General features: G+C 39.2%; 1 protein-coding gene across 5 annotated transcripts in view; it reads left to right on the forward strand.

The window, feature by feature from the left end:
- The window catches only part of LOC109470494 (beta-1,4 N-acetylgalactosaminyltransferase 1-like), a 26566-nt gene extending 781 nt beyond the window's left edge, over window positions 1-25785 (forward strand). Inside the window, exons 2-13 of one of the 5 annotated variants that reach the window (XM_019769452.1) lie at window positions 534-611; window positions 5284-5430; window positions 5900-6010; window positions 6730-6836; window positions 13475-13524; window positions 15182-15362; window positions 19581-19661; window positions 20190-20380; window positions 22969-23109; window positions 23229-23349; window positions 23847-23954; window positions 25407-25785. In XM_019769452.1, the coding sequence (XP_019625011.1) occupies window positions 553-611; window positions 5284-5430; window positions 5900-6010; window positions 6730-6836; window positions 13475-13524; window positions 15182-15362; window positions 19581-19661; window positions 20190-20380; window positions 22969-23109; window positions 23229-23349; window positions 23847-23954; window positions 25407-25585 (1476 nt within the window). In that variant the 5' untranslated portion in view covers window positions 534-552 and the 3' untranslated portion in view covers window positions 25586-25785. Of the gene's footprint in view, window positions 1-359; window positions 612-3123; window positions 5431-5899; window positions 6011-6729; window positions 6837-13474; window positions 13525-15181; window positions 15363-19580; window positions 19662-20189; window positions 20381-22968; window positions 23110-23228; window positions 23350-23846; window positions 23955-25406 lie in introns of those variants that run through there. The other 4 variants (XM_019769453.1, XM_019769454.1, XM_019769456.1 and 1 more) reach the window with 4 other exon arrangements.
- Window positions 25786-26117: the final 332 nt, after the last annotated feature.

A 26117-nucleotide genomic window follows, 5' to 3' on the forward strand; every position in this document is an offset into this window, starting at 1 on the left:
TATATATATATAATTATTTTAATTAAAAGTTTGTGGTTTAATTATTGGTTTTATCTGTTTCCAAGGCAAGACCTTTCTGTGTTCACTAACTTAACAATTTTTAATTCATTGCATTTGAAACCACAACTTAAACTTGCTCCAGACTGACGTGTAGTTACACAGATAAACTTCAATTAAACAAACCAGCAGCTGCCTCCACTTTACCAGGCATCAGAACATTGGGCATACCGCTGACCCAGTAACGAAATGCACTGCTACTGGCAATGATAATAAGCTAGACAGTATCTTAAAAATATATTGTTAATATGTTTAAGTTATATTTTATTCCCCGGAATAACTACACTTTAGCTATAAAAAAATCCCAATCAATTTTAAACTCTTACTTAAAACCAGTCGACAGTGTATTACCCTCAACCATTTTCTAAGGGATGCAAACATCATGTAACATCTAATATATCCTATACAAGCTTTCTGTCCTTTTAACTACATGGACTTTAAGTGACGTTATATACTAGTATTGACTTTTTTTTCAGATACAACTCTTCAATAAATATGAAAAATTTAAAAAAGAAGGACATATTTCTTCATCTTATATTCTTTGTCGCAGGCAGGTAAGGTAAAACAACATTGTCGTCTATTGTCTTTTGTAACTGTGTAACACTTTTAAGTTGAATGTAATTCAGTTAGAGACATTTTGTGAGTTGTACGTAATTTGGCCAATTGGCTGCGAGGTGTCAACTGAAATAAATTTTTTTTTTTCATTTTATGAAGAATCTTATAAAACAAATAAAAAAATGTTTGTTATGAAATCGTCAGGCTATAAGACGAAATAACGCACCACCCTGAGGATAGTTTACACCATTTCGGAAATATTGCGAAAACTCATGTACTATGAAACTATTAGCAACTTTATTGTATATTGTCGAATATTGTTAAGAAAACATTCTAAGTTCAAAGAATCTTTACATTTGGGAAGGCGCTGTAAGAGCAGTCTCCATGTGCAAAGCTCCTCCATGGAGCTGCTAACACAGCCCTCGGTGATATCTCTGCAGAGCTCTGCGACAAAACAATTCAATTCAATTCAATTAAATTCGTTGCTTGGCGTTGATTTTTATTTAGACCTCTGTTAATGGAGCTCAATATACAATGGTGTCATGGTGGTTGTTGTCACCGATTTTCCCAATGGAGCTCTAGCGCTCTGTGACTAGGACTCTGCGACAAAACAAGAGTCCACAAAAAACCGTAGAGCTGATCGCACAGCCCTCCGCTCTCCTTCCGTGATACACTACCGTTGTAGTTATGGTATAAACTCTCGGCGTCCTCGGAAATTGAAGGACTGTGAAGCTTTATAAGGCGGCAGACGTAATGCGCCATTACCCCTTCTAGTGCACGCCGTGTGTGGTATATTTGATGTCTTGCCGAGGATCTTCTAAACCGAACATTGTATGCAACCATAGCAAACCCCCACAACTTGTGACAAGTCTTCAAACAACTAGCCTCCTTTTCAGGCGTTACCGGATTAGCCGGGTTTTTTTTTTGGGGGGGGTATTTTCTGATCAAACGTAGATCGCACGCAAAAGAAGCTCCGGCCGGCAACCCCACATCCACGGAGATATGTGTAGTGTTGCCGGCCAGAGCTTCTATTGCGTGCGATCTACGTTTGATAAAAAATACCCCCCCCCAAAAAAAAACCCGGCTGATCCGGGAACGCCTAAAAACGAGGCTATTAAACAACCCACTACTCTCACTACTATGAACCAGGCACTCCAGACCCGTTAGCTACAAGTGACCACAGCGTAATCACGGTACAAGCCATGGAAAGACGCGCTCCCAACAAGAACTGGCAGACCTTCACGGAACTCTTGTCTTCAGTCCTTAAGTCAGTCTATAACTACCCACGAATGGCCAAAAGTTTATTCGGCTCCTAACGCTGTTGAGAAATGTAGTGATACACACACCTCCCTACTGTTTCGTCACATGAAACGTTTTTGCTTTTTACCTTCAAGACCAGCCCTGGACTACACCTGACATTAAAGCTCTCATTCGACAACGCCATTAAGCGCTCACAATTGACCCTGAGTCTGGAAGCACCATAAAAACAAAACACAACGCATGATCAGAGCTACTTAAAGGAGTTCTATACATCGAAAGTCAAAACACTTCAGAAAGAAAAAAAAATGATTGCCAACATGTTCCGTACTGAACCAGTCATACACATCGACGGCATGGACCCCGGCAATGAACTAGGTATAACTAATGAGGGTAATCAAACACTTACATCGGTTTTTTCGTTTATCCAGTCCCTCCAGGAGACCAATCTATCTCACTACCAGCATAAATACCCGTCCATTCTGCACCGTCTTTTGAACCTTGGGAAGTTTAAAGGAAACTAAAGGTAGTTGGATAGCAGCCGGACCTGACGGGATCCCGGGAAAGGTCATAAAGGAATTTGCATACAAACTCGAATCCTCCCCCCTGGCGGACTGCGGACCGAATACCCAAGACAAAACCACAACCGGTTCACGAACTCCGTCCTATCTCTCTGACGTCACTCCTGGCAAAGGTTGCTGAAAGTTTTGCCACTCACTGGACTTGACGAATGAGATTGTCAAAGCCACTGCCTTACCACCGCCATTTGTCCTCTGTTAGATGTATTTCTGGGATTCTACCTTTTGTGAGGTGAATTGTAACCTTTCTGTCAAACAGGCGCCATGGAACAATTTCTGACAGTGTCAACGTTACTTGTGGCCTACCTCAGGGTACCCTACTTGGCCAGTTGATATGTATTGCTTATCTCGGCGGCGCTACTCGTCACGCGGTCTGTAAGCAATAGAAGTTTGTTCAACAACATGAATCTACTTAAAGTCATGCACCCAAAATCAGCACCCTCTAACATCCAGAAGGATCTAACTGACCTGGATAAAGGTCCGGCGATAGCCATAAAAATGTTCATCCCGCAAAGTGTTGTAATAAAGTCGTACATATCCTCGTCAGCAAGGTACCTCTACGTGAGAGACGGGTGCATGATCAGCACATCTTACATCCTACAAAATTGTTGTTATGATTTATTGTCACTAATACTCAGTTTAGTATACTGTTCTCGAGTTTTGAGGGGGGGGCGATTGAGCACACCCCCTCCGTCCGACGAATCCCAAAAAAGCCCGGTGTAGATAGGGTCAAGTCTGAAAAAATCCCAACTTCTTATTGGTTTTGTTGCACAGGTTTTTGATGTGCTCTTTCCAGGTGAGGTCTTTCGTGATGGTTACAACTAAGTGCTTAACGCTAGGGACCATCTCCAAGGTCTGGCCGTGGAGTTGGTAGTAGTACTGGAAGACCCTCCTAATGCGGGTGACACGAAGGGTCTGGCACTTCCCAGGGTTAAACGTCATGCTTCACTTGTGCTCCCATTCAGCAAGCCGTTCCAGGTCTTGATAAAGCACTAACTGGTCCTTTGCAGAGATGATGGTGTTGTACGCAGCAGTGTAATCAGCAGGTCAGGACAGATGGCAAAGCATTGATAACGAGGGTCCCAAGACTGTGGGAGCCCTGTGGGAACTCCGATTTCACACTGACGAAGTCGGAACGCTTACCACTGCCGCTTAGGTTCTGTCAGTGAAGAAGGCTGTGATCCAAGCACTGATCTCTCCACGGATGCCATAATGGCATAATGTATGTTGTAGTAGATATAAAAGTTAGATAAGTAGATATAAAAGTTAGATAAGTAGATATCAAAGGCTTTTGCAAAGTCCATCACAGGGACGTCCGTCTGACGGCACTTACCATATTTTCAAACAGCTCTTCTGTGAATTTAAGAAGTTGTGTTTCAAATGACCTCTCTCTTCTAGAACCGTGTTGTTGGTTACAAAGAATGCTGTGGTCTTCTAGATGACCCATCATAGTGTTGAATAAGATGTGCTCAAGCACATTAAAAAAAAAACTCGTTATCGACACTGAGTGGTAGTTACCTGCTCAACTTTCTTGAACACCGGTGCAATATGGCTGTTTTCCAGTCAGATGGTAGCGTGCCAGTACTAACTGAAGATTGGAGGGCGATGGTGAGTGGTACTGCTATTTCAGATGCTAGTACCCCTGGAACCATTACAGTAGCAATTTCTTGACCCCCTAAATCCAAATGTTGACCTTATGAAGAATGGGTAGTCCGCCGGTGGCATGTTGCACTTCTCCTGAAATTCTTTTATAGAGTTCAACTGTCCCCGAACACTGTATGAAACTGTTCAATATGTCAGCATGACCCTTATGATCGGACATAAGACGCCCTCCGTCAGGTCCTACTCCTCAAACTGAAACACTTTAACATCTCTTTAGAAGACCTCGTCACAGTCTATGTGTCCTATATATGCTCAGTTCTCGGGTACGCTGCCCCCGTCTGTCACTCTGGATTGATCAATGGGCTTACTAAGCAGCAAAATCGAGAAGGTTCAACGGAGAGCCACAAGCATCATGATGGGTGCGAAGTACACACCCTACACCGAGGGCTGCTAATACTCGGAACTACCCACCCTTCAGACACGATGTCATAACTAAGAACTTTGAAAACTACCTTAGACAATCTGAACAGTCCCGGCATTTACTGCCACCTGTCATAGGTGCAATAAACCAGATCATCCTATAAACTAAGCACTCCTCGCAGCAGAATTGATCGTTCTCAGAACAGTGCTCTGCCCATAATGATACGTCTGCTTAATACGTAAAACTGACACATTTGCTGGACTTGCTATTGTGGTATTTACATTGGCGCATAACATTGGTGTCACTGATGGCAGATTGTGAAACATAATAGTGAGTCATAGAGAGGTAAATGAGGTGGATGTTTTAAATATTATAAAATAAAACAATGCAATATTCCAAGATAGGACTTTTACACATTAAACAACTAGTTTGCCTGTCAAAGAAGATCATTTTCATAGATTTTGCATGTAGGTATGACAGAAGTTATTAAAATACCAGAACTTTAAATTATGTTAACTCTTTATTATGTCTGACAATTGCCTTTTCCCTTATGACCTAAAAGAAAAAAAGGCCTGCTGACCAATTTGAATTTCTCATTAATAAAAAAAAAATACCACAAACACCATCATTACTTCGGGGAGGCGTCTGTTTCATGGACTTTTTTAAAGCAATGTTTATTATTCATGGGCAAGTAAATATATTTTAAAACGCATCCGAGATTGCTACGTCAATTGCTAAAGATCGATGTACCTACGTTTTATTTTTTGTTTATTTGCATCATGTGTTAATCTAAATATCTTATGCCTGTTGCAGTTGTGTTTCACTCAGCATTTATATTCATATTGAGCCATGTGTTATTAAACACGTGGAACCTGCAACACAAATGGTTGCGCCAATTGTGCTCGCTGCAAGAGAACAGAAAATCTGTGCAAGAAAGAATGACACGATGTTAACGTTGAAGTAAGTTTGTTTTGTTCTTTAAGTATAGTTAGTGTAAGTATGGTAAGGCTAAATAGCGTTTCATCCCCCAGCTGTTGCGAAACATAATACGTAAATTTCCATTGCGTAATAACCTAAAAGTCAGAACCAATAAGTCAGAATGCATTTTTATACTGCATTAGTGTTACCATTGAACATTTTATTAGTGTGGAGGAAAAAAATTAAAAAAGACGCTGGTTACCTTTCGTTTAATTCTTTTTAACTTAAAATGAAATTTCAAAAGCCTAATCACAAGAAAATATACATCTTTCATTAAAATGTTGTTTTTCTTGCATGATTTATTTATATATGACCTGGAAATACTTATTTTTTTACCCGTTGTGTTAATGCTATGCATTTATTATTAACTACAACAACAATTTCTATTCGGAAAGGACCTGCTTCTTCAAATTTTAATTATTGTTTTATTACCTTTTGGAAAAAAAATTAGTGAACCGCCATGCGTCTGCAACAGAAGAGTACGTGAAATCATACATACCTCTCCGCAGTGGACACTGGAACTTGAACAAAAGACGAAAAGTTTAGAACGATTTGAGAGGCGGTAAGGTTCCTTAGTTACTATAGTAATATTTAATTATAAACTGTATAATTTTATTCTGTATTGAATAATCAACAAACTGCTTAACAAGCTTTCGCAACATCATGTTAATGCCTCGATCAAAATTCCAAGTGTGTGTGTGTGAATCTAACAATAATGCCCCTAATAGAGATCATTTTTCTGATCATTGAACTAGCATTTTGGTTCAAAAACTTCAAAGTACCTTCTTTTTTCTGTATCCATTGCAATAGCCAACGAAGAGGTAATTAAATAATTGTTACCATGGCAGTGTGGTTCTACCCGACCTTTTTAACGTAAATTTTACAGAAATAAACGTATCCTAGGAAAACATTAAAAGTTTACAAGACTTTTTAAGAAAATTTAGATTAGAAATTTTAAGGACTATTTAAAAGACTTCAGGTATAACAAATAATGACGGATGTGCTCGAAGATTGTAGCAAGTGTCAAATTTCCTCAGCAGAATTCGTTTGTTTTGCTGCACTGAAAGTGTATTGGATGGCTTAATTTTTATTTTTCAATAAAGAATGCTAACATGATACTTAAATATGTACGTTAAAGTTAACCACATATAACAATATAGCGGTTAAATACATTTATCTTTTTATCTTTATTATATTTTTTTTACATAAATGCTCATAATTTGTAATTATGCAACAGTATTAAAAGATTATTCATAGATCTTGCGCATCTACAAATCTAAGGAAGATCTGTATGGACGACATATACAACTATGTGGACGGCAGGTCACCAGTCAGCTACCCAGCTCATGGTCTCTACGTTATGCCCCTACGGGCAGTTTTAATCAAAGGTATGTATTTCTTAAACTTCAAAATGGTTGATCTTGTTTTCATTCTGAATGATGTTTTGGTGTGTATATCGAGATCTGTCATACGGGATGCGATAATATTTGGCAGGTCAATAGGAACAGTACAGAGGTTTGTGTTAGTTTGACTTTAGGCCCCTAGGGTTGACTCATCTTTAGCCACCTAGGGTTGACCACAATCCAGGAAAGATGCCAGCACCTGATCCTATAAGTTCGGCCGCGGTCTGCTGGAATGCAGTTTCAGACAGTGGCTGCCACCAACTCGTTCACTGATCAGCGGAAGGATCACTAGATCCAGCCATAAACTCAACACGGTAGCCGCCAGAACTCAACGCTTTAAGAATAGCACCATACCTTGCATTGGCAAAATTCATGTCGGTTATATGATCACTGATCACTGCTCGTTGTGTCTTTTATATCCTCCATATCTGTATGTATTTTAAGTGCCTTTATTGTTACGTTAGCGTCTATCGTATTTTTAACCTGTAGCACCAGCAGCGTATTTTAAATGTACAATCTCGTTTCCCGTCGGCTGAACAGACAAATCACGTGACCCCTACCCTGATACTAATTATTCCGCCCCTTTACCCTCTGACACTTCCTCCCTAACCCTCGTAAGGGTCATTCGTGACTCAACCTTTCACTGTTCGTTCGTGACGGTGAGCTCACTGCCCTAATTGTGTGTGTTTGTCTGTGAAATAGACTGGAAACATAGTTCTCTTCGGAGCTTGCGAAAAAGAGAAGTAAAGTAATATTGAAAGATGATAATAAATGTGCAAATAACTGGACAAGTCTGTACATGCGCTACAAAGAAGTGAATAAACAATTTTTATTAGTATTATTATTACCTGAGGCATTCCTGAAGTAACAGGAAGCCATTCTGTGTTGTAACGCTCCAACACCCCACGCTGACGACGGTTGGTGATACATGACTTAAACCATGCCACAGGATCACCGCCAAAACCAAATGTTTTTAGTTTGTGGATCAAAAGAGTGTGTGAAACAGAAAAAAAGTGCATTTTCAAACTCGAGGAATAACATGTCTACCTGCCTTTTTCTGTCTTGTATGGACCCTTCTCTGTGGTACGTTTCCTTCTTTGTGGTACGTTTTCAAAAGCCGAGTGGTGGTGGAACGGCCAGATGTAAATCAATGCTGAAAATCGTGAATGGTCCCGCGTAATGGATAAAATACAGAATTGTACACACAGTGTTTCATGACTTTGCTTATAAACTGAAGCATTATTCTCCACATTTAATAATCGACTAGGTCAGAGGTCAGGCCGACGGGCGGCCGCCTTTTTCTGGAGCTCCTCTACCGTTTCCCTTTTTTGTTCCCTTCCATCCCTTTATGCATCTTTTCTCTTCTACTTTCTTCAGTACAATACAGTTAACGAGTAATGAAGCCCTAGGACACCCCTGTGTGGCGTAATTGTTCCTTTTTAAGTAGTTTAACTAGTAGACATGATAACCCCCCTCCCCATCTATAGGAACATGTCCTGTGAGAGCCAGTTGTTGCTCACTTTCCAAGACGCTCAAGGTTTACAGCCTGACCTTGATGCTCGAACGGGATTTCAGAACCGATGGCTTATGTCGTTCAATCCCTCTAAATGTCACATCATCCATATAACCCGTAAAAGACGGCCCATCATAACACATTACACCCTCTGCAATGAAATCCAACCCTCGGAGTACATCTGTCCGATGATTTGCGGTGGGACACCCGTATCAACCACACCACTAGTAAAGCAGGTATATATATAGAGTTCTGGTGGTCATCCGGCGCAATTTGACCCATTGTCCATCTAGGGTCAAGGCCACTCGGCCCCACTTGGAAGATAGTGCCACCGTCTGGGACCCGTATACCATCAAAGGGATACAGGCGGTGGAGGCTGTCCAGCGCAGGGCCGCCCGGGTGACCCTCAATGACTACAGGCGAATAAGCAGTTTCACACAAATGCTCAACGACCTGCGGTGGCCTCTTCTCTCTGGAAGAAAGAGGAGCGCCCGCCTTACAACATTTTTTAAAGATCACCGCACAAAATCCCTCGTTTCCGTGTGAGAAATTGCCGCACACTTTCCCGGATACTTTAGGTTTCCGGTAGAACCCGGGGGTTTCCGACCTGCACACGTAACGTGTCCAGTCCCGTACATGTCCTGTACACTCCCGGAAATGAACCACTTTTTGTGTGCAGGTCGTGTACTGGACGTTATATGCCCGGACACGATCTCTGTACATCCCCGTACACGGCAGGAAATGGCCGTGCACCGCTCCGTGCGTTGCTGGAATATGCATAATTTAGCGTCAATTATCACCTAATTATTCTCCAAACCGTAACGGCAGCGGAAATTCGCCGTGTACGGGTCGGACATGCCGGTACTACACCTCCCCTCCCGGCCAAAACCCGCCCCGCTCTCGGGACCGGTTGCTCCCGTTCCCGGGACCCGTTGCTCCCATTCCCGGGGCCCTGCTGTTCCCGTTCTCGGGACCCCACTGCACCCACTACGGGGACCCCCCTTCCCGCTCCCGGGGCTTCGCTGCCCGGCTCCCGAGAAATCGCTTCCCCCGCTCCCGGGACACATTTCGATGTTTTAGGAACACATTTCATTAAAAAAAAAGTAATACATGTTTATACTTCATTCATCGTTTTAATGGTATAAACAGGATCGCCATTTACAGACTGACAAAAATAACGCTTTATGTATAGTGTATACACGTTATGCACTATGCTAACACTATACAATAATGTCACCTGGTACTTTACAAAAATGCGTAGCCGAAACATAGAAACAATAGCTTTTTCCCGAACTAACCTTCCAGGGACTAGACTTTTAAAATCGTTGGACCCAGTGTAAACTCAGAAATTACTAGTAATTAACACATTTCTCTAACTTTAAAAAGTAAACTAACATCACATCTCATCACAGTCACCTCCAAATAGAAGTCCATTTGAGCAAAAAATGTCAAAAAGTAATTAATACTGACATATCATCAGGTTAAAAGAGGAAAATAGATCATGAAAGTGAATGGCGCTTACACAAACAGTCAAAAGACTAAATTTTCAATAAACAAAGAAGGCCTCAAACAAAGTTCTTCAAAATACATGTACGTGTACATGTAGCAAAAACATAATTGCAGACCTAACATGAAGTTAAATGAGGCTTGGCAGAAAACAATATCACGTCATTACAAAAAAGATCATTTGCTCAGAAATTAATTACAGGAACACGTATTCAATTAACAATGTCGTTAAAGACAAGCTGTATATATTTATATATATATGGCATCATTATTATTATCAATTACCAGTTATTTTTAAAGCCATTTCCATCACCATAGATTGCACTTTCACTATAGATGTACTTCGGTATTGCATAAATAATACATAACAGTAACCCTAAGGTTAACCGATGAGATACTACATACATAATCCGTGTCCTTCTCAGGGAGCTTCTTTTCGCTGATGACGCAGCTTTGGCTAGCCACTCAGAACAAGGCCTGCAGCGTCTCCTGGATTGTTTTTCAAGCGCATGCCACGAGTTCTCACTAACCATCATCATAAAGAAAACTGTGGTTATGGTCCAGAATGCTCCATGTTCCCCTCTTATAACAGTGAACGACTCCAGTCTTGCTGTAGTCGACAGGTTTACTTACCTCGGGTCGACGGTCACCCACAACCTGTCCCTTGACATAGAAATCAATACCAGAATTGGCAGAGCAGCTTTAGTAATGTCAAAACTCAAACATAGAGTATGGGAAAACAAGAATCTGTCCATACAAACAAAGCTTAGAGTGTACGAGGCCTGTGTCCTTGGCACTCTTCTTTACGGAAGTGAGACTTGGTCAACTTATGCGGTACAAGAAGCCAAACTTAATGCCTTCCACATGATATGCTTACGTAGGATCCTGGGCATTACCTGGATGGACAGGGTTACAAACTCCGAGGTCCTCAGGAGGTCAAGATCCAGGACCATGTATGCGATTCTCAGTGAACGTCGCTTGAGATGGCTAGGCCATGTCCGCCGCATGGATCAAGACCGCATTCCAAAGGACTTACTGTACGGCCAGCTTGAGCGCGGAACTCGGAAAAAAGGCCGCCCTCATCTGCGATACAAGGACGTCTGTAAGAGGGACCTGAGGGCAGAACACATCGACTCCGAGTCCTGGGAGAGCATCGCCCTTAACCGCACCCTGTGGAAATCCACTGTCAAAACAGGGGTGAAGAGGGCGGATGAGGATCGGGACAGACTGCGAAAGGAAAAGAAAGAAAAACAAAAGACGAGACCAGCTCAGCATACTTCAACATTTATCTGTGAGAGCTGCAACAGAGACTGCCACTCAAGGATCGGTCTATACAGCCACAGGAGAACCTGTTCAAGGAGGCGCGTGTCATCGTCTGTCCAGACGGAGGGAGGCCAATGATGAACCTTGTAGCGGTGAGAAAAGTGACCATTTACAGCAGTGAAACACACAATTTCGGTGGGTTAGGGAGTTTAGCAGCTAATGGTTTGGATACCGTGCCTGTTCATTAGAAGTCGTATGGAATGATTAAAAGTATCACATGCTTTTGATAAATCAATGGAAACAGTCCCCGTTAAGTCTCCAGACTACTCACTATTCAATAAGTAGCAAATTGTTACCTTCGACAAGAATGTTATGTTTTCAGAGGCGTTCGTGTGTGTGTCTGTGTGTCTGTCTGTCCGGAAACACGATAACTTAACAATGCTTTAATGGATAGAGCTGATGTTTGGTAGGTGAGTAGGTCTTGGTAAGACCTAGAAATTAGATTTTGGGCCCCCTAGCATCTTCTTGTGGTACTTCAGCGGAACTTTTAGTTTTGATATCTTATGACCTAGTCATACTAGGGTCACCAACTTTAGATGATAGGTAGCTCTTGTTGTGAGGAAGAAGTGACGCAAGTTTGGGCTCCCTAGTGGCTTGCTCTGAAACAGGGTCGTTTGATAATATTGAAACAGGGATAACTCAAGAACCGGTTGGCAGATCATCATGATTTTTGGTGTGTAGGTATTAAGTAATGCTTGACATAATTATGGGGTCTTTATGCATATATGAATGTAATTTGCACAATTTATGAGGATATTCTATAAATCAGTTGCATTACATGATAGGACTATTCAAGCTTTGAGAACAAGAGAAATACAGCCAGATATTCCAACAGACAATTTACAGAGATCAAATTTTCAGAGACCACTGTCGCCTTCATCAGGGTAAATTGTGTGTTGGAATAAAGTCTAACGTTTTACTATGATTACCACCAACACAGATGAACTTTCATGATAAACAGCCAGATATTGATTATGTAGATTGATACTTAATTCGCGTAATTAATGAGAAAAAGCTATAATTCAGCAATGGTAAATGCCTAGAATGTCATAATTGGGGTATTTGAAAGTTAAGTGAAGGTGAACATCACTAGACATAACTTATTCAAATAAGAAACTTATTTCCATAATGTATAAGGAAATGGTAGAATGGCATTCTTTGTTAAGATAAGACTGTCTAATTGTGAAGAATATGATCAACTGATGTAATTCATGGAAATGAGGATCCTATTCGCATAATCAGGGGGAAGAATCCATAATTTGTCAGTCATAAAGATTAACATCATTTGGCGAAGGTATGAGATCGTGGAACTCTTGTTTGTTCTGAAATTGAGTTTCTCATCAGAGATAATGTTTTGCCGAGATAGTCATATAGCTAAGTTTGCTCAGCTCTCCAGAGGATTTCCAAATAAGATGATCAAGTGCTTACTAGTTACTAGTTCTGTAATTGTTAGGAAAGGCTCTATCTTCATTCTTGTGTATGTGCAAAACATCCCTTCTGTACGACAGGGCTGGCTACCTCTTTCGTACAGAAGGGACATTATTGATGTTGTAGCACTTGTTAAGTCTCGTGCTTCTCGTCTAGAGTTCCTTGGAGCTCTATGGCTCACATGCCTGTCCCACCGAGGGCGAAGACTTCGTCTTATGCTTCATCCTTCTTGTCACGAGTCATAACAGTATGGAATAAACTGGACATCGAGACCAGGGCGTTGGGAGCTAACGCGTCGAGTCCAATTGACGTGGCAGCTTTTAAGAGAAAGTGTCAGTCTTCCATGCGCAATAGACTTAACCAACATTTCAGTGTGAACATTCCGTGCTCCTGGGTGCTGTCGTTTGGCTGCCCCGCCTGCCGCGCTACGAGGCCCCGTTGAGTCTAGTTATTATCATGTAAATTTGTATATACAGTATCACTGTTTTGTATTTTTTATGCACATTGTCTATTTATTGTGGGCATGGTGACCTTGAAAAGGTGCACTTAAGTGACCTGTTCCACCATGCCCTCCGTGTACATATGTATGTGGTCAATTGTAATAAATTAATAAATACAACAATCTATCAAATCTACTAATCAATCTATTTCCAAGCATCTAACCAGGAACTCTACAAGAAGACTATAGGAGAATTTCCCTACGATAATGCTAATGAAGTCCCCATTTAGACAAAAATCATTAAAGCTTCCAACAGCAATTTATGTAATGAAAAATTAATAAAATAAAGAGCGAAATCTAGTGATATTTAATAATTTAATCATGAATAACCTGTTTCTCTATACTATTCATTAGGACTACGAATTGAATGGTTCATCCCCCGCCGGGGTACCCAAGAAGAAAAGGTAACGATTTAAAACATCACATCACTGAAAAACCTATCTTAAGAATTTAAACCATGATTAAAGGGCATTCTCTCCACTACATCATTTTTCTTTTCTTACCCTTGCCCTAGTTGTCAATCCTCTGGGCATGTAGGTGGCTGTACGTGTTTTCCAGTTACAGCAGTAAATCTATCGTCACTTGGCCGTCCTGGCCTGAATATAGTTCATATTTTTCCAGTCTAAAGGTGTTTTCCTCAGACTTTTGAAGTTCACCGTCTGGTGAGAAAAGCCATGTTCGGGGCGGGGAGGGTGGTGGTTGTGCATGTAGCAAACCATCGCCATGGGTCAGGCATAACAGGACTTACCACTACATGCACATTCGGCATACCTCTACTCGTATTATCTCTCCTCTTCAAAATACGTTTGTACGAGTGTTTGTATTTTGGCAGGGTCCACAAATCTTGTTTTCTAAAACTTGGAACCATAATGAAAGAACTATGCAGTTTTTACAGTGAATGTAATTGATTCCTTTATGGAGAAATTGCATAGGTAGCTATAGGCACATGTCATAATAAAAAGCAATACTACTTTGTCTACAAGTCTACCTGTGTCTACGTGTGTTTGAGAGAGGGCCCAATGGTTAGGAAACTTCAGTAGTCCTGACTGACGGCTAACCATAGAGGAACTTTTGAAAAAAAATGCAGGTTTCACGGTATTCTCTAAAATACCAATCTAGAACGGGCTAAAAGTCTGTGTTATTTTAGCCCAGCATTGCTGAGTAAACTAATGAGCTCAGACTTTTTCTTTTCAGAAATGTCAGCCCAACAGTAACTCTATTTGACCGAACAGGCAAGCTTGCCAGACTCTTAGGCCATAATATCAATTACAAGACACCTCTATGTGTTGTGCACATCATTGAGTGTAGATTTTCACATAATTAGTGTTTATGATCTGAGCTGCATATTAATTCAATTATCATGGTACTTATTACAATTTAAATTGCTTATTTTCTTTAAATTGCTTGTACTTTCCAAAGTCGGAATATCCATTTTTACCAACATTTACAAATCAATAATAACAAGAATTCGAAGACATCATACCTACATGAAATATGTAAAGTTTATGTTAATGTTTGGGGGGAATTTGTCTCATTCAAAAATAAGATCAAATGTACTATAAATTTATGGTTTTCTAAACTCAAATTTTAACATTTTGCTTGTGAAATTCCTATCTTTTGGCAACATTCTGCTGCAGTACCAAGGTCAGCCATCAGGGGGCCTATATTTGACCATGCCCTTTCTATTCCTACGACCTACCAACATACCAAAAATTACAATCCATAAAGGCGTTTTGAAGTTATGCTGACTACAGATGTGCGGAAACACAAACAAACACACAGAGAGACAGACACACAGACGGGCACAGACACGCCAAAAAAGAATCTATATTTTTCATGGAGGTAACAAGACTTGCCCATTGCTGAAAAGGTCTTGCTACAGATGAGTTTCACTCGTGTACTTTATCTATATTGTGTCTTTTCTCGTTTTCATTTTCTTTTCTTCACCGCGTCTCCGTCATGTTTTCTATGATATCACATGCCCAATCTTAATGGTTACAATTTAAAACTATTTAACATACAAGTGTTTTCTATGACACGTTATATTTTGATGTCTTGCAGGTGGAATTTCGTGCTGAAAAAGGCGTTTTTACTACGCTATGTAATTACGAAAACGTCTATATTGAAGGGAAAGAGACCAAAAGGATGACAATAAGAACAAACAGCCCATCCCTGCTGAATCTTCAGCTTCAGGACATAGTGTACCGTAATACGGAATTTGACACCAACATATTTGAAAAAGGTTGTTTTTTTTCTTTTTACAAATTGTTAGATGCATCCATGGCGGTAGCTTACATGATTAAGCCGGGCCCGGGTTTCTTTAGGATGTTTTTAAAAATCTTTTTCGGCGCCTAACGCTCTTTCACCCGGTGTGTTTTTGCCTCTCCCCCAGTGATTTCGCCCTTCCGGGCGGGGGTGGGGGTTCATAACGCTAGCGATTTCGTCTCACTCCAGAGATCTTACACTATTCTGCCTCTTAGTAAACCCTATCTAGACTGGGCTTTTTTTAATCTTTGGGACTGGGGGGGGGGGGCTGCTCGTCACTGAATGACATCCAGTAAATTTCTAGCGGGAACCAATCAGAGGGCTGCTGAATAATTTGAATAATTTATCAAGGCCCACGGACGCGGTTCTTTCACTTGTAAAGTAGCCAATTACCACCGAGCATGGAGGTAAAAGAGAGTTTTCTACCTCCATGCACCGAGCCGGTGGCACACGATGGGCGAAAACATGAATTTCACACCCATTGTACGTCGACATAAAGCGCTTATACATTACAAACAGAATTTTCGTAGGACTGCCATTACTTTAGTTTGCAGCATGTGTATTGAGAACGAGTATCTTCATAATTCTGCTGGCTGTTTGTAGAAGAACGGCAGAATAAAACAGTTTTCAATACCAACACGACTTAGCAGATAACACGTAATGAAGCCCACTTTTTACGCAGATTGTAGCACTACGTTATGATAGATAATGTAACGCATATACATTATACAGCACAAAATAAAGAGTAACAGTAATGTAGTCGTCTTTGGCCGGGTATGGCAAGTTATAGTACGTACATGTATCGGTTCAATCTTTAACGGGTAAGTTGACAGCAACAAGCAAGATGCATAGGTTCTATTACTTTTGTAGCTCACTTGCGTCTAGATTTGGGACGAACCCATGTTCCTTTTTCGCCGCAGTTTTTCATGTAGTGGTTACTTCGACAGCCTTTCCGCTGACGCAAACATACTAGTTTGAGGTTCCACAGTTCTTACAACGTTAGCGCTTAAAGTGGTGTTTTCCAAGTTTTGATTCGTTCATCAAAGTAGATTTTACTAAGGTATGACTTTACTAACTGATTGTGGAAGTACTAGTACTTAGTACTGATGTAAACAAGAAACAATATACGCGCTCTGGTTGAGTTCATTGCATTTACATGAAACAAGGTGCTAATAGCCGCTAGTCGGTGACGCGTCAGCAGCCCTCTGATTGGTCCCGCTAGAAATCTACTGGATGTCATATAGTGTACATGGGGGGGGGGGGGCTCCCTCGCCCCCTCCGAACTCATGAACGGTATATCGCATGACCACTGAAATATAGACGATGAAAAAAACGGCGTAATCTAATTATCTTTCCATAAGTGGCGTAATATAATTATTTGTTCAATTAATACTTACATGCAAATAAGTTGAGAAAATCAAAACACGCAGGATGAAACTGGCGCTCACTGCATTAGACATCCTCATATAATAGTATTCAAACCACAGGTCAAGCAAAGTAAAGCAAGTAATTTCCCAATAATCAGCTTGTTAATGTGCTTGTCTCCTACCATTTTTGCCGAAAAATGTTTATGTTGACCTGAAGTGTATGAGTATTGCGTAAGCCAGAGTTTCCGGATGTATCTATTGTGGTTCAGCATGGGGAAAATTGATATTGATATCGCTTTACAAACATGCGCCGCGCAAGTCGTACAAGCGAAATTATGTAAAAAGTCGGCTAGTTATGTATTCATCGCAGCATGATGTATCGGAAAATAGCACTTCCTTCTGGAGGTTAATACTCCTTTAAGTTCCAAAAAATTAGATATAACCAAGGAAGTTAAACCTCTCTTATAAAAAAACAAACAAGGTAAATAAGACATAGGCGCCGTCTCGTCTCGTCTCTGACCATGACACCACAATACACATATGACAACAATGTAGAAGTAAATCGTGCATCTTTTGTCTCTTCCAAAAAAATTATTTTTTACACTAAAGTGGGCTGATATTTGAAAAACACCAAGCCGGCCCCCCACATCACCAACGAAAACGACCATGTTTGCAAAGGTGAAATATGTCAAGATCGAAGGTTCCCAATAGCCTAGTTTGGTAAAATTCTGATCAGTAATTGTGTTTTTTTTACCACTGTAGATCCAATATGGTGCCGGGGTAATTAGGCGTTAATATATGCGGGGAGACGACGGACGACACGAAGAAATCTGCTTACTGTTCATAGCAAGGGTTATAGTTACATATAAACTTTGGGATACACTTATACCACATTCATAACAATGACGTTATATCATAACCTAGTTGAAGCTCCGTGTTCATATAAAATCCTTGTTCCGAGCTTTATATATCCTTCTAGATTCTTTTGCAGAGTTTATATAATGTCCTTGGATTATATATGCCTGGCATGGCCCAAAAAGTCAACCAGACTGTACCGAGGGCGACTTTATAACAGGCATCGGCCCCCAAACAAAATTTATTCTATTCACCGACTTTCCCGCTCTTCTTTCACGCGGCCTTTGAAAACACATGTACACCTCTCAATTCACGCATTTGCGAAACGATCTACATGTATGGTGACCCCTCATTGTTTGGCAGTACTTGCGACGTGTGACGTGTGCAGCCCGTATATTCCCGTACACACGACTAATTACCAGGTGTCCGGGCGTGTCCGGAGGTATCACAGACCTGCACACGCCGTGGCTGATATTTCCTGCACACACCCGGACACACCCGGACACGCCAAGTTTCACGGGACGTGTACAGGTCCGGAAACGTCCGGATATCTTGGTTTTCGTCTAGTGTTGATGTATGATAGGAAGTCTGTATGAATAGCTTTCTTGGTGTAATCCACGTGTCCAAATGACGTCATAAAAATGGACCTCGTGCCTTGAGACTAAATCCAAAGGGCCGAGAAAAAATTTCAAACATCAATAATTCTCGGCGAAAATTGTACTTAATAACCAGAAGTGACCACTTAAGTCATTTGTTTATATTAACAATTACTAGCAGTATAAAATGACAAAAGTATTGCGATTGATCATTTTTGGCTCTGATAACCAACCTTTTATAGAAATTAAGTGCTGATTTTACGTTCAATGCTGCATTAACTGATCACGCATTATTAGAATGTAAGAATGCGTGATCTTTGGTGATAATCTTAACATACCATATTATATATATTTCTTTGTACTTTGTAATAATTTAACCCTAAACAGTACACCTGGGGTTCGCGCGGACCCCAGCACTATATATGCTGTAATATTTTTCTTGTTTGTTAAGATTTTTTTCTGAAATTTCTGGTAATTGTCACCCACAAAGTTGTCCCTCAATACAGTGCTGAAAACTCAGTTTCCCCAATTTTTAAAAATGTTTATATCTGATTTTCTTTTGGGGTCCGCGCGGACCCCAGCCGGCTTTTGATCGTAATGGATACACTGGCGTTCTTATACATTATTTCCGTTTTAATATGTTTTTATGCACTTATCGTATGGCCACCAAATTTTCAGAGAATGGTGTACTAATAGAATTAGATTCTAACAATTTTAGTGTAATTATGACGTCATACGACGTCAGAGCTAATAATCTTGGATTTTGACCAATGACGTCATCAAATTAGCATATATTATGAATATTAAATGATTTAACTTATCTTTAATTATGTAAGACGTTATTAATGTCAGAAAGGAAGTGTTATTGAATATAAATCCCTGAAAATTTTAAAGTTTAAACTAAAATTACTGATTTTTTTCAAAAAAAACTGCCTGTCAGAAACCCGTTGCCATGGCAACATTAAAAATCATTAACTTATTTAACTAATATGAATTTTTTTCCAGATGCATTTTAGGAAAGGTCACTAAAATTGATGGCTCTAGCTTAAGCTGTTCAGGCGCTATCGAAGATTAAAGTTGGCGCGAGCCTAAAAAAATCACTCGATCTGAATAGGGTGTAAAAATCGGGTTTTTCTTCTTTTTGTCTTTTCTTCGCCCAAAAATAGGAAAAGTTCAAAATGTATGATTTTTGTACGTGATGTGGACTTAAAGGTTCACACATCAATTTGCAAAACAATTGAGCTGGTAACATGTTGATAATTTCTAAAAATTAGCAAAAACTGCTCTGGGGTCCGCGCGGACCCCAGGTGTACAGATTAATCAGTCCGGGAAGATGTACTGTTGAGGGTTAAGTATATATAACGCATTTTTTTTCAGTTCTTCTTCGTTACTTGGAATTCAATATTACAATTCCGATTCATATTCAACATCGACAGGTTCCATGGCTGTATAGAAAAGGTACCACCGTATAATAAAGATCATGGTGAAGACAAGAAGTCATGGTTAGACTTGAACCTTGAACGTGAAGATAAGCGATGTTAGACTATCAGACAATGTGTTAGAACAATATTGGCATCAAATGTTCAAACTGATAGACTTCTCAACACATAGTGAAATTATAACATTTATGCTTCCCTTTTGTAAACATTGCGAGAAAATGAAAGCAATAGAGATATACTTGTGTATATTGCGTAAACTAGTTTATATTCAAAATAAACGAAAACTAAAACCAATTCATTATTACCAGTTATCAAAAACACAGAGTTGTTACATTAACATGCGGTCCTCCCCACCATCTCAAGTTTTTTTTTTAGGTATCGTCTTTTCATTTGATTTCTTGCAAGTTGCACTATCAAATAAGGAAGACTCTGGAGGAACAAATCGTTGTCTAAACAAAAAAATCACAAATCGATTAGTTTGTGAAAAAAATACTCGAAAAAAATACTTATTACTGCTAACACCGGTGATGACGTTTTCACTCATTAGGAACTGTCGAAGAAAGGGTCACTGTGATTGTTAAAACGTTTCTTCGGTACCATAAGGCAAAATCTGCGATTTACTCTATCAAGAGATTGTATCCAAATACAAGAATCATTATTGCTGACGACACTCCCCCGACGAACTTTACAAACCTGCAAGGTATCAACATGGATCACTTTAGAATGCCAGGCTTCACTGTAAGTAATTGCCAATACTTTGTAATTGATACATGTGTTTCTTCTTGTTACCCAGAGCTTTTATTATTTCCCTTTTGTACCTTAACAAAATACAATAACGTTAAAACCGTTACAATGCTCATTAGTATGCAATGAAACATGCAGATTTTACATGGGTACATGAATAATACAAAATATGGACTGTTCCTAAATACTGTGAAAACTGCGATAGGAGAAGGACAGTACTTTGTTGTTTTCATATACATTTTTTAATAATCGGGTACGGCTAGTGCCAAGGTCTAAGGGCCGTTGCAAAGAGTAAAAGGCATCGGTCCGAGTACGGACCCCTGTGATACTCTTACTTATGAGAATTTTATGCAGATGCTGCACCGTTGTAAGGAAATGAAGTTAAGTATACTGCATTTATCCTAAAGCTAACGAACGAAAATACAGAGTATTTCCCGTGAAGCGACGACCTCATTTTGAGTGGTTAGCAAATGGCCAACGTACATAAAGTACCTATATTTAAGGAACGGTGTTTTAATGGACACGATAAATACTAGAAAAAACCACAATCTGCTTTAAAAGTATCTGACAACTACATAGTACAGAGTCACGGTGATAAATTACGTTATGTTATTTGGACGATAATAAAAAAAAACGCTTATCAAAATCATAACATATCACAGATCCCATCGAATCATTCACCTATAGCAAAAGATAACAATACCTTTGTAAATGGAATTTTTAGAGAATTTTACAGCAAAAATATAAAATAAAAAGAGAAATGGTCATGATCAAAGTTGCTTATGCTTATATTTTCACACGGAGTGATATAAATATTTTACAATACAATTCCTTTTATCTCTAATAGTTGCAAATTTAACAGCCATATTTAAATTAAGAGCCATTTGGGCAGGCCTGTGTATATCAACAACATAAAAAACATCAGCCCGTAACAAGCACTCTACATAATGGTTCAAATAGCGAAATAGAAACAAACGAATTTACCAAAAGGTGCATGTAAACGTAGATGACGTAATTTGGCAAGCTTGAACATTATATCGTTTAAATGTTTAAAAAACTGCATGAAACTGTAACTTACTGTAAGTAGTTTGTTTTGTTTTTTGTTTGTTACTTTATTCGCATATAATCAAAGATAAAAACAACAAAATGAACATATTACAGTAAAATTGGATATGCAGGGAAAGATAAAAAGCCATAATGGCTTGTCCATGATCTTCCCCCGACAAAATTAACTGACAACTGTAATAATGGTAACAATCAAATGGTAAAAATAAATAACTATAAGTAATTGGTAACTAACGCTAATTAGAAACGGTATGTTAAAAACAGTTAACAGAGGTTTAACTGAAGTACAAACATAAGCAGAAAAATTGTAGCAATAACTCCAGGATATATAAATGAAATTTGAATTGAAATCTTATATAACAACTAGAAAGGCCAATATTTGCTTTGGAGCAAATACAGCGATGGGTTCACCACATTTTACGACATGGCAGGGAAAGAATGAGAAACACAAGGGAAAACAATGATTTACATTGATAAAACTATAATATGAAGTATCATACAACTAAAACAACAGTTGGATAGCTATTCCCTACTTTATTGGTTAGGATTTTTAATTGCATAATGCAAACTGTTGATTTTCAAAATAAATAAAAAAACGTTCATGCCCCGCATTCCAATGCTGGAGCAGAAAAGCTTGAAATACCTACCAAAACACTTGACTAAAGACATACTGTCAGTATGGAAATGCTCTGTGCAGGTGTTAATCAAGTTAAATCCCAACAGCCAATCAGCAAGAAATGCTCTGTGCCGGTGGAAATGCTCTGTGCAGGTGTTAATCAAGTTAAATTCCAACAGCCAATTAGCAAGAAGTATAGAGGAAAGCTGCATGCCTATTGGTTGATGCCCTGCATTCCATTGTGATGACTCATGCCCAGACGTGGTAAACACGGCACACTAACACAGTAATACATTTGCTATAACACAGCCAAAAAACTCAAATAAAACCATTCTAAAAGCCTGTATCACAAAAATTTAAAAAAAACGCCTAGGGGTATTTGCCCAATGTACCTCCATACCAAATTTCAGGACCTTAGGCCCTAAAATGACGAAGCTGAATCCATTTAAAAAATGGCAGGAGGAGAAGGAGGAGGAGAAGAAACATCAGAAAAAGCAATATGGGTTCACCACCACTTCGTGGTGTGGTGAACCCATAATGACATGTAACGGAAAACTTATTCATAGTATATCAAAGTGGGACTTTAACATAAAAGAGATGTTAAATATCGGTGGGAAAGAAAAGTAGGTGATTTTTAAGATTGCGTTTAAAGCTAATTGTTGATGTTAAACATTTAGTTACAAAATATTACAAACACCGAAGGGACAAACAATAGGGTTAATGATATTATTATTTTTGTAGTTGGTGATGGCTACCATGGTGTTCGGGTTCATTCTACCTTTTAACCTGTATTTGAAATGTTCGTAGCTTAAGAACTTTTTTCGGCCAAATTTACCCGTAAATGATTTCGTTAATTTTATTTATCGCAAATATTTTTCAACGCAATCTTATCCATACAAAGGGCTACTTTGCGGGAAGAAATCTAGGACTGTCTCAAGTTTGGACTGAGTATTTTCTCTACATGGATGACGACCTTTATTTTACCAATGGAACAAGGCTGGATGTCCTTGTCTCATTTTTGGACAAGACTAATTTTCACTTGGTAAGTGTACTCTCTGTCATTAATTCGGTATATGCTATTAACAGAAGACTATCAATTGTATCAATTTAATTCAGCCATAAAATGATTCTATGACAATCATAATAGTTGTTTCACAACAGGTAAGCGGAGCAGCAGAAGGAAAGAAAAGACATGTGCACACTCTTCGTGTTCTTGGAAACGGTACTTACTCTTGCCACAGAAAGGAGCAACGCCATTATCAGGAGATAAAAGGTTTTCCGGGTGAGCAATATATCATTTATTATAATAAATTTCTAAAAGAACATGATCTTTGCGTAATAGATCTAGTCAGAGGTTTAAATATATGACTTGGCCACTTCGGCAAATATCTATGTACAACAGATATTAAGAACTAGAAACAGTCATAAGGCTGAAACGCGATTTGTCGTTATTGAGTTGTGAGTCCATTTGATGTAGTCAATCTAAAATTAGGGGGCAGTCCCAATTTATTACATTGTTTGAGACAAAGTTCAGTCTTCCTTTCACAGTGACTTGTACTAACACAGATGAACTTTCATACTTGGCAAAATTTCATCCGTAATCATGCTATTACAACAAATGAGACGAAAAAGTATAAGTAAAACCTATCATCGCTGTAATAGCAGAGTAAACATACTACTAGAGTAGAAGAACCGCCGCTCGGGAACGTAAGCCTTTCCTTTTTCTTATATTCGTGTAAAGGCCTCTAATAAACAAAATATTTTCTTCCTTTCTTTAAGGTTGTTTTGTGGCAGATCTCGTCCCGAATTTTTTTCTTGGTTCCACCCATGAAGTTAAATCTATCGGATTCGACCCACACCCAGCCCTGTCCCGTGTTGGACATTACGGTATGGAGTTTCTTTTTAACAATTTCATTCGTGTCTAAAAGAGTGATGCCGATTTTAAGTGTGTATATATTGTATTTTTTAGCTTTGTATGAACTCTTGTGGTATTAGTAGCGTAAATGAAATACGTTAAAAAAAGAAGAATGTCAATGTAATTTCTTAGAAATTGAAATGGGTTATTTTTTATGATTCCAAAAGTTTTTGATTTATAAACTGTCAATGTAGGTTACGTGTAGTATATATAAAATTGAAAAATGAATTGATTTGGCTTAACCCTATCTAGACGGAGCTTTTTTGGGCTTGGTGGAACGGGGGTGGGGGCTCATGAGCCTACCCCTCAGAACTCGCGAATGTTATGTCGTATGACCAACAAATTTTCAAAGGATGGTGTACTAGTAAAAATTTATCATATCTACAATATTATGTCGTTATGACGTAATATGACGTCATTATGACGTCAACAATTTGATTTTATTGGCCAAAACCGTCTAGATAGGTTACTTCCTGAAAATTAAATGGTATACAGCATAACTTCACCAAAAGTGTTTATTGCAGTATTTTAGGGAGTAAAATACTGCAATAAACACTATGATGAACGCTATGGGCAACTCTATGTTGCCCATGGCAACACCGGTGACGTCATAAAATAACGTCATGCATATTTAAGCTATCCGCAATTTTGGATTATCAATCTTGAATTTTCAAAAATATTTTTTTTTCAGAGTAAAGCCTAAAACACATTGTAAACAGACTAAAGACGTTCATATGAACTTTTTTTGTAAAAAGGAATGGAAGTTTTTTCATGATAAAGCCTAAAATACATTGTAAATATACTAAAGACCTTCATTTAAACCTTTTTTTGGAAAAAGAAATGGAAGTATTGATAAAATTTTAAGGAAAATAACCTGTATATACCTGTTTTAATGATATGGTCCGCCATCTTGGGTTTTGGCTAATGACGTCATTAAATTAGCATAAATTATGCATTTTATTATAAAATTTACATAAAATTATATGGGATGTTATTAATCTTAGAAACCATGTGTAACATGACATAAAACCCATAAAATTCTATTGTAAAAACAAAAATTACTAAATTTAGCAAAAAAAGGGGGCCAGAAACCCGTTGCCCTGGCAACACAAAAAATTTTTCTCTTATTCAAATGATACAGAATTGTTGCCAACAATATTCTAGGAAAAGTCACTAAGTTTGGCCGTTCTAGCGCTAGCCGTTCAGACGCTATGTGACATCAAAGTTGGCGCGGGCTAGATAGGGTTAAGTGTCTAGATAGGGTTAAGTGTTTTGGGGCCAAAAGTATTGAAGTCAGTCAAAGGGAGATTCGATAAGCAAAATTGTTTTGAAAGTTGATAACAAAAATGCGCATAATTTGTTTTCGGCAAAGATAGCTACGTTTTGCAAGAATACTAACATACTAACATATGTTTATTCAAAAGCTTTCTTCCTCTCTGCACTGGGGAGAATCCGGATTGCCTTCTGTACTACTGTGGAATTCGGACACAACAAGACAACAACAGAGGCTGACGCAGCATATAGGAGCTTTCGCTATGTCGGCCCAGAGTATTATAAGATGAGGGGCCATCACGAGTTATTTAAATATAATTTTGCTTGTTAGTTAAAAATGTTATTAATATTCTTGCTCATTATTACGTAACCTAAACTTTGCCAATCGTCAGAACACAAACGGAACAGGTAAAAAGTGCTCTAGTCTACTGTTTAATAAACTTGAAGAAAAAAATATAAAGCTTGCTTGTGGTCTCACCGGTGCCATGGCTCAAGTAGGTAGAATGCTCGCTTTGTTACTGGGAGGTCGTTAGGTCAAACCCAGGCCGGATCATACCATCCTCCCATGGCAGGGGCAGCGGCTCCGAATTCCTTCTCCACCCCTTACCCCTGCCGTATAACCTCGCATCTTCTACTCTGTGACCCGATTCCAGGGACACGCTCTCAGCCAATCACGTATCACAGAGAAAATCTTCAACGCACTTTACATTAAATATTTATGAGCTGCGCTAGCTATCGGAACCAATCATGTCGGCTGTTCAGTGACAAATAAAAACAAACATGGCGTCGTCTTGGGAAGAGAACTTTTGCGATGCAGGCCGCTGCGGGCGTCGGCGGGGCGCTAGCGTGTGCTGGAGGCTGCG

The sequence above is a fragment of the Branchiostoma belcheri genome, unplaced genomic scaffold (assembly GCF_001625305.1).
Source record: "Branchiostoma belcheri isolate BF01 breed outbred unplaced genomic scaffold, Haploidv18h27 scaffold227, whole genome shotgun sequence".
In the NCBI taxonomy this organism is placed as follows: Eukaryota; Metazoa; Chordata; class Leptocardii; order Amphioxiformes; family Branchiostomatidae; genus Branchiostoma; species Branchiostoma belcheri.